This window comes from Acyrthosiphon pisum, chromosome X (genome assembly GCF_005508785.2).
Source record: "Acyrthosiphon pisum isolate AL4f chromosome X, pea_aphid_22Mar2018_4r6ur, whole genome shotgun sequence".
Classification (NCBI taxonomy): Eukaryota; Metazoa; Arthropoda; class Insecta; order Hemiptera; family Aphididae; genus Acyrthosiphon; species Acyrthosiphon pisum.
In genome coordinates, this window is record NC_042493.1 from 126041413 (window position 1) to 126051263 (window position 9851).

At 25.4% G+C, this 9851-nt stretch overlaps 2 protein-coding genes across 2 annotated transcripts; both read right to left on the reverse strand.

The window, feature by feature from the left end:
* Positions 1-1271: 1271 nt before the first annotated feature.
* LOC115033391 (PAX-interacting protein 1-like) lies at positions 1272-2515 on the reverse strand. The gene is made up of 3 exons (XM_029485784.1): positions 2327-2515; positions 1564-1679; positions 1272-1465 (listed from the first exon to the last, which is right to left on the reverse strand). The coding sequence occupies exons 1-3, from the start codon at positions 2496-2498 to the stop codon at positions 1448-1450; spliced, it is 306 nt and encodes a 101-aa protein (XP_029341644.1). The 5' UTR covers positions 2499-2515; the 3' UTR covers positions 1272-1447.
* A 4186-nt stretch (positions 2516-6701) lies between these two features.
* Positions 6702-8574, reverse strand: LOC100570324. Its single transcript, XM_029485785.1, has 4 exons — positions 8422-8574; positions 8218-8316; positions 7601-7670; positions 6702-7379 (listed from the first exon to the last, which is right to left on the reverse strand). The coding sequence occupies exons 1-4, from the start codon at positions 8556-8558 to the stop codon at positions 7272-7274; spliced, it is 414 nt and encodes a 137-aa protein (XP_029341645.1). The 5' UTR covers positions 8559-8574; the 3' UTR covers positions 6702-7271.
* Between the last annotated feature and the right edge of the window lie 1277 nt (positions 8575-9851).

Consider the following 9851-nt stretch of genomic DNA (forward strand, 5'->3'; position numbering starts at 1 on the left):
AATATTATTCGTGGGTACTTGAAACTTCTAAAGTATACTATTATATATCTATGATAGTACCACGGTTTTTTGTTGATGTATAACGCGTTATAAGTACCTAATAAATATTATGATATGATTAATTTGGAATTTATTATAGGTACCTAATATAATATTATGTCTTATACCTAGACTAACATACCGTCTCCGCTCAGAATCGTTTTTCTTATACAATGATATTATATCATTGAATTCAAATTTAATACCATCCATTATACAGTGACCCACTTGTAACCTACTGTACAGCAGAGCGAAATCCACTTACCCACCTTTTTATCAATAAAACTTTCAAAATATTTTGACTTGTTTTGAATGTTTACTGACAATTTCAAATTTTGATTTTTTAGTTTTTTTTTCTATAAATACCTATCAATAAAGTTTTATTTGTTGGGCCAAAAAGCGTGAAAATTTAATACAAGGCTCCTGATAAATTTTTACAATTGTAGTTGAAAAATATTAAAAATACATAGACACATTTTTTTTATAAGCATCTAAAGTTCGAATTTGGCCGAAATTTATCACATTGAGAATTTACATATTATTAAATAGGCTGAATGTCTTCGCTCAGAATCGTTTTTCTTATACAATGATATGATATCATTGAATTCAAATGTAACACCATCCAATACAGTAACCCACTTGTAACGACTTTACAGCCAACTGTACAGCCGAGCGACCCCCAATTGTCCAACTTTTTTACTTTTGACCTCCCTAATGTTAGGAAGTTTTGTTAAAAAAAAAAAAGTTTATATATTTATATATATTTTATTATATATTAATAAAAATACTCGAACGCTCGTTTTCATATTTAAATTAAGTTTTGAAGTTACAAGACAACATACGTTCTACTGCTTTAATATCCACATCGTGAGTGTATACTTTTGGTATTCGTTTAGTATGTGACCTACTGTACTGGGTACCTATTCGTTTAGTATTTTTAGTCAAAGTAAAAATCATAAAATAATGTAATTTTATTATTACTTATAATTATGTAGTAATACTAATAGATAATAATACAGGATTACATTTAATGATGTCAAAATCATTTAATAAAATATCAGTAAAAAAAATTAAATTTATGAATATTCAATACACATTAAAGCATTCTTGAACTTTTGACATAATAATAATGAGAGACGACATGCACTCCACGTTCACAATATTTTTATTAAACAATAAGAACATATCCTCTAAAATACTAATGTACAATAATAATCATAATAATAATGATAATATCTACCATTTTATATGTAATCATACAATTTTGATAATTTTATTGTTATAACTAAAGTTCGAGTTTATATGGTTTTCTATGTCTTTACTGAGAATATGCTGTCTTGATTTTACTTTCAAGTAGTCAGTTGTCAATTCACATGGAAAATTGATTTATGATCTTTTGTAATGACTGTTATTTGTGTTTGTTGTCCTGAAAAAATTGATTTTCTAGACTTAACACTCTTGAAGTTAATCACAAATTATATAATATATATTAAATATTATGAAAAAAAAAGAGATTGAAAATACCTTTTTTGCTTTTTTTGCAAGATGCCCATCATCATTATTCACACCAGATGGTAATAATTCTTGTGTAACACGTGTTTCTATTCTTTTTTTTGTCATTGGAAGCTCTTTCCAAGGCTCTGAAAAAAAAATGTATAACATTCAGAATTAACACTATGTTTGATTCTTATCTAGCTATTTAATACAAAAAGTTATGGATTATGGATATTGAACATTGAGTAGAACTATCTTTATAAAACTAAAAAATAATGTACAATTTGTAAATGTATAAAAATAAAGGTTGGTAAGTGGATGTCGCTCTGCTATACGGTAGGTTACTTCAATGATATAATATCATTGTATAAGAAAAACGATTCTGAGCGGAGATGGTATGTCAGTCTAGGTATAAGACATACATATTTAGGTATACTTATCTATAGTATTATTAATAATTTTCAAATTAATCAAATTAATCAAAAAATAAATTTTCTTGAAAACAGGTTTTGCGTAAAAATTCCCGTTTTTCCTTAATTTTTCTTTTGTTTTTCACGGCGCTTTTGAAAACAATTGGAAAAATTTTACTTTTGACCCCCCAAAGTACCAACTAGATTCATTTTCCTATCAGAAAAGGTACTGTTGAAGAAAATCCAAACACTTTTACTGTCCTAAAAGGTGATGACAGACACAAAAATAAAAAAAATAAAAATAAAAAAAACACACATCATTGTAAAATCAATACATTCATCGTTTCACTCAGAATCTAAAAACTGATTAATTTTTAGCATACCCATTAAAACTGATACTTTATCGTAATTAATATGATATGGATTGGGCAAATCATATTTTTGGTATTTTGGGCACTTAAAGTGTTGTAAACTAATTATTTCACCAAGAAGTATATCGTTCATCCATTCCACATTAACCACTGGTATTTTTAAAGCTAAAGCTCTATTTATCATTCGACCTTCTAATCTATAAAAACAAATGTAAGTACATTTAATTATTTAGTAGAAAATTATACAATTTTAATTAAATCATATATTAAGACACAATTTATATTTATACTTAATGGTGAAAACCATTTAAAACAATGTTACGCACTTGTAAGACTTAGACAACACATGCGGGTATCACGTCCTCTTAATTTCATTTAGAGTTTTTACTGCATAAAAGACTTATTATTAGGCTAGGGACTTCATGCCCTTAAAAATTTTTAAATATGCATGAACTTATGCCCCGGTTAATCACTAAACATGCTATTAAAATATGCATTAAAAAAAAATCATAATACCTACTGAATAAAACCTTTTTATAATGTAATTTATTGTAATTTATAATAATAATCTTGTACCCATATTAACAAATTATTGATAATTTTCTCTTCCGATTTTTTCCTTCTTACATTGTGTTTTAGTGAATCACGCATATGGTGTACCAATAAGTAACAATGTGAATGATCCGCAAGGAAAACGAACACTAACTTTAAAATATTTATTTTCTATAAATAAAACCATCATACTAATATCTGTCCAGGAAATGTATTTAAAAGTAGGTTTTTTTTATTAAATTATAAAAAAATTGTCAAATATGCACTTATAAATAAAAACTAGTCAAATATGCAAAATATGCAGCTATAAATTTTAAATATAAACTCGCATGGCTATGAAACAAATTTCTATATTACTTAGCTATGTATTTAATTATTATTTAAAAACATGCAAATTCCTAGAAGTCCCTAGCCCTACTTACAATTATACCTTTTTTTCAAAAATATAACAGTTACAAAAAATTTTACACAGAAAAAAACAAATTTATTAAATTGTACCTCTCCATTTTAAGTCTGTAGTAAATTTCAATTACTTTAATATTTTAATCAACTTATTAAGTTTTTTTTCTATCTAATATTATGTCTAATTTAAGTACTATTAGATAATAGGTAATATTCAAAACAATCGTTTAACATATAGTGCAGGGATGGCAAATAGTATTTGTTCAACATGCCAATTTATGACACAATTAAAAATGTGCCACTAATTAAATTTGTTAACTCAGAGAATTTTCGCAAAATATAAATGAAAAATTAATGATAATAATGTAGAAAGCAATCATTAAAAAAATCAACTTTTATCGATTGTTAGAAAAATTTTACTTCATATTACGTGAAAGATTTTTTTTATGTCTGATTAATATGGGCTATTGCTATCAAGGTATAAAGATTTATATAGACACATAAAACTATGAAATTCTTTCGGATGCCATTGAAAATTTCTCGCTTGCCATTTATTTTCCATCCCTGATATAGCGTATTATTATAGGTAACCTCATAAATCTCAAAATTAATATTTGTCTTAAAATATATTTAATACTATTTTTAATACCTGTATAATATGATTATAAAGTGTATTAATAATAAATTCTTACTTCAGAGCAATTACAATGTAAGTACTACTGGAAATTTTATTGTTAACCGTAGCACCAGTAATTTCGACCATTGCTCTAACTTTATAATATTCATTTTTGCTAAAATTAGCAATGGCTATTTGTTTATTTTGGTATGGCAAATTATCTTCACTGAAACATAAAAATATAAAATAATTAATTATTTTGTTTTTTAATCCTGCACAAATCAAGAAAAGGTTTAAGATTTTATAAAACCTAATATCTCTTTATTTTTTTTTTTGAGAATAATTATCATACCTATACAATTGTTAAAATTGAATTTGGATTGTTCTTTAAATAGATCTTTTTTATTCATCTAATAGCTATTAAAGTATTAACCACTATACATATTATAAACTCTATACTCTTTTCAAGTTATGAAACATATTCTTCGGCAACCAGTTTTCGTCAAGCATTAGGCCAGGCAACACCATTTTTCCCCCCACCATTTCAACTATTTTTACACCTGCTATGTAGTATTGCCAAGCACTACGAATAAGTTAGCTGTCGATTATGTTTCTCAAGAGGACATTGCACCCGCATGTGTTGTCTCCGTTTTACAATGTAAAAACACCACATAAAAAAGAGAATTTAAACTGTGCAATATCGTTTTTAAATTTTTTGTTAATGGAGTTTAATGATAATTTAATAAAAAAAATTTGAAACAATAAGAATTTCATATAAGTGATATCAAAAAAAAAAAAAAAAAAATACTATATTGCATAGCCAAAGTTCTTCTTTTTATGTGGTGAAAATTTTGTTAGTTACGACTGTAGCTTTCTAGGTTCTTTACCATGCAAAATAGTTTTTGCTATGTTGTACACTGTAAGATGGAGACAAAACATGCGTCTTCTTAACTTCAACACAGTATAATTAAATATTAGTAATATAATAAATGCAATATTTTCGCCAATAATTTAATCAACCTACCATAATATTAAGAGTAAAATAAATTACTAATTGCAATAAGTTATTAACAATATGTAAGTAAATAAAATATGAAAATATATCTCAGACTGAAAGACCGTATCTGCTCAGATTCGTTTTTGGTATATGGTCAATGATATATCATTATTATAAACCTAACAAACATAATTTTAAGTGCTACAGTGTAAAGTAGTAATTATTATACTAAGTTATCTACAACTTATTTTATTGGTAACTATTTATATTTTTATTCCCAAATAAAAATTAATCAGTTACGACAATAAAATAGGTAATAGACTAAATTTGTATTTATTGCAGTTGTTAGTAAAAACTAGATTGCAAAACAACCAAAATTTAATTTTTGTGAGTGAACTTTGGTTAAATTATTAAGGAAATATAGATTGACCGGGTTTAAATTTATTATTTACTGTAATACATCTATATCTGTATATATCCAGTCACTCTATAAAACTAACTTGAATGTTTGTTGAACAAATGTGTGAATTAGAAATTTCTTAGAGTTAATGACTTCTTATAAAATTTAAAGGTAAGATTATTAATAAAAATAATTATTTCATTTTATAGAGTTTTGATAAAATTGAGGTTTGACTTCACATATTAAAATAAAACAAAACATATTTTACCTGTATGGTATGGGGAAATGATGAACCATCCAAGGTTTCATCATTTTCCCTTCAGCAATTATATCACTGAGCCAGTAATCAGTGACGCATTTTTTATTTTCAGTTAAACCCTGAAAAAATTAATACATCAATAATTATTATAGGTATTTACATAAGATAGAAATATACTATTTTTACTCTAAAAACTTCAACATGTTTTCGGGAGCTACAAATCACATGTGTAATCTTTCTATTAAAACGATATGAAAAGGTTCCACCATGCTCCTGAACACAATGTTCAATAAAATATAAGTGATTGGTTGCTCCTGCTACTTCTCTAAGATCATCGGCAATCAAAAAATGACAATTCAATAGAAAACTATCCGGGGATGCTGCAAATTAAAAAAAAATAAATTGTTGTATTGACTTTAATCTATTTAAACATATATTTTACACGCAATTGGAACTTAAAAGGTATTAAAAGATAAACATTAGTATAATAAGGATGCTATACATTTTTTTAAGAAACTATGTATAAATAAGGTAAAACAGGGATTTGTACCCATTTTTTTGGATTAACTCAAAACTAATAACAGTACCACTTACTTTACCACGTACTTCAAATTTTCACCAAATGTTGATAAGAAATTTAAAAATATTTTGTCTCATTTTGAGCTGTTTATAGCCATGACAAATGTTCAAATTGATAAATAAGGTTCACCACTCTTAAAAAACTTAGGATCATTTTTTAGATAGAATTTAAAATTAAAATGTTACAAAATTTATCAAAATTGCAAAAATTTGCAAACTATTTTGTAGTTAAACAATTATAAAATGTTCAGTTTTTCTAGCTATGGTTTGAAAATGTAAAACAAGCTTTCAAATAAGTAGTCCATACTCTAACCAAAAAATCTAAAAAAATATATAAGCACAATATTTTTTTAAGTTATTAAAATGAAATTAGATGCCTATTTAAACAAAGAATAACAGTTTTTAATTATTTTGTTATAATTTAAAAATATTATTCATAGGTACTTGAAACTTTTTAAGTATAATTAGTATACTTAATACACACAATGCGATTTTCAAATGTCATGTTTTTTAGGCAAATATTAACTCAACTTACTAATAATAGAAACTGTATTAGCAATATATAATATCATAAAATACACTTGGTAATATAGGTTGACAGGCTTTCTTTGCTCAGAATTGCTTTTTGTATACAATGATTTTAAGTAATTTAATTTAGATTTAATACATCCATTACAGTGGCTTACGAGACACTTAAGATGACATCGCACCCGCTATGTTGTCTCGGTCTTACACACTTGCGGCATAGCAAAAACTGTTTTGACGTGAAAAAATGTTTGATGTGACAGTTAATATAAAAATTTAAAAAAATGGTTATCACGAAGGTGCAGGTTGTGCTGTCAGTAAACGGAATTTGTAGAGCCTAGAAGCTCTTTATTATTGAAGGATGACTATTGTACCAACCCATTAGATAAATTGAGATATGATGAAAAAAATCTAGATAATTATATACAAATGACAAAAACATACTACAGATGAGCTGGGATTCGTTTTATCTGGGATATATCATTCTGGCATTGTACTTTATAATAACATTTACTAAAAATATATATATTAGAACAAAGCCACTTAATATTTACCAAAAATATTAATATTTATAAAGTTAATTTAATTTATGTTTATTCAATTAAGCTGATGTGAATCTTATGGTTTTTACTGTAGAATATTATTTTTATCCGGAAAAGGATTTATATTATGTATCTTACGCTGAAACTTAGGAGACTGTATTTGACGTGGAAGCGTATTTTTCCTTCTAGCATTCTGAAATGTATTCATAAATTAATTCAAATAAACATATCAAGTAAATAGTATTTGCTCTTTTTCTTGAATGTCCTTCAGTTTGAAATACTATAAGTTTTTAACACTTATGTTTTCGAATTGAAATTCAAATTGAAGGCCAAACATGTACATTATATATCACACAACGTTATAATTTTTCATTATAAGAAAATATATTATACATATAAAAACTTTAAATGTACCTTTGACGATGTACTTGGTTGTATAAGCTCTATTTCTGATTTTAACTTTTCTATTTCAGATTTTAACTTGCTAAATAATAAATAATATGAAATTAATAAAAAATTGCTGAATTAGACCTATACCTCAGATATTTAAACCGTCGTTGGTGACGCTATGAGCATTTCACTTACATAACTGTTATTTTGGGAACCATTGGCTTCAAATTATTTTGTTTATATCGATATTTTTAGTATGCTCATACAAGTTACTAATGGAAATAAATACGTGAAAAATATCTAATCTATATATAAACTGTCCGTCTTATAACCATCAAATGTCAACAATTACCAGTATTTCAAGCAGTATTTGATCGCCGGGGATTGGTATCAGTTATTTTAGCCAAAACATACCAATATTTCTTCCATCATATGGATCGACCTAGTTATGCAATAATAGTTTTTAAAACTGATTTGGATTAGTTGTAATGTCTACTTATAGATTAGTCAGTCCACTTTTCCCAATTTCGCCCTTCCAACAATAATTAAATGTGAGCGTAACGCTAACACGTCACTAATGATGTGAAAACATTAGCGTCACAAATGACGGGTTAAATTAACATATACAAATATTTATATACTTGAGCTCAACCGAATTCGTTGCCTGGTATTCGTATGCCTCTTTTTGCAATAAAATCCTCTTACTTCGCTCTACGTTAAATTTGTAATCTTCAGATGTACTGTTTTGTATAAAAATAGATTTTATTAAAATTACGTAAAATGTACGTAAAAATATATAGAAGTTTTAAAATTGCATTATCATAAGAACTAACAAGATTACTTACGCTTTTATATTAATCTCATTTAAATATATGGCATTTAGCTTATTAAAAATATTTTGGCTTTCTTTTAAATAATCCTCAGAGGTATTAAGTTTTAATGTGAGGTCATCCATTCTGGACTGGATCTTTATATTGGACATCTCAACATCATTTAATTCCTTGCTAAAACAAAAATTCTAAATTAATTAATTGTAATTTTTTTTTGTTTTAATCATAATTAATACAAATTAATTATTGATAAGTGTTTTTAGGGATTCTGTTATATGAATAGAAACCTTTATATATATATTGTTCATTTATCCTGCTGATTTTTCCTGTGATAAATTATTATTGATTTATTATGTTTTTAATACATTTTATTTTTAATTTTCATTTTAATTTTAATTGTCAATGAATTTTCATGTTCATTAGAAAACCAAACTAAGAATTTTAATTTAAATTATTTTTCTATAAAGTGTAATTTCTTACAAAACATTAAATATTTATATACTCAATTATGTGTATTTAATTTAAATTTTGTATGATTTATTAATATGCCAGACTTCAGTGAGTAAACATAGAAGACCAAATTGTAAATTAGTTTAAGAATTGAAAAGCTTTTAAATTAAGTATATTGATAGTGCCATTATTAAAATTTAAAATAAGTTTTATTTTCAATCAAAATAATTATGAATTAGATTAGTATTGAACATTGATATCCAAGTTGATATACTAAATATATATACTAAGTATATTTTGATTTGTTCAAGTCTTGTTCAACGTGAACTCATTTTTATACAATATTATTTTTATGTATAAAAATATTTACTGTAAAGAGTCCATTTCTTTTGTAGTTTTAACTTTAAACTTTTGACTGCCCGATGGAAAAAGTTTGTATATATCGGTTAGATGGGTTTTACATTTTGGACATGAATGTTCCTTAGACCTTTGGACATACAATAACAAGAAAAATTAAATTTTTTCTTACAATAAGTTTATATTAAAATATTTAGCAATATTAAAAAATGTTTTACCTATACCATTCGTGGATACAACGAAAGTGGAATATGTGCCCACATTCTGTAGAGAAAGTAGATTCTCCTAAAAGTTCATTGCAAAGTGTGCAACAGAACAATCCCTCTAAAAACAAAAAAAGAATTAATTAATTTTAATTCAATTATATATATTCAAAATTATGTATATCATTCAAATTAATTAATATTACTTAAAATATAAAAGTAGCTTATTTCATACATAAGAACATTAGACACAGATGAAACCTTCATAGATTGTAAGTTTTACCATAATATTTTAATATAGTCACTATACATTTTTTCAACAGTAAATTATTTTTTTTTTTGAATAATTAAAACTATCCAATAACACAGGATAAACGGTTTAAAAAATAATTATTGTAACTAAAATAAAAATTATTTTTTATTTATCCCTGGGAA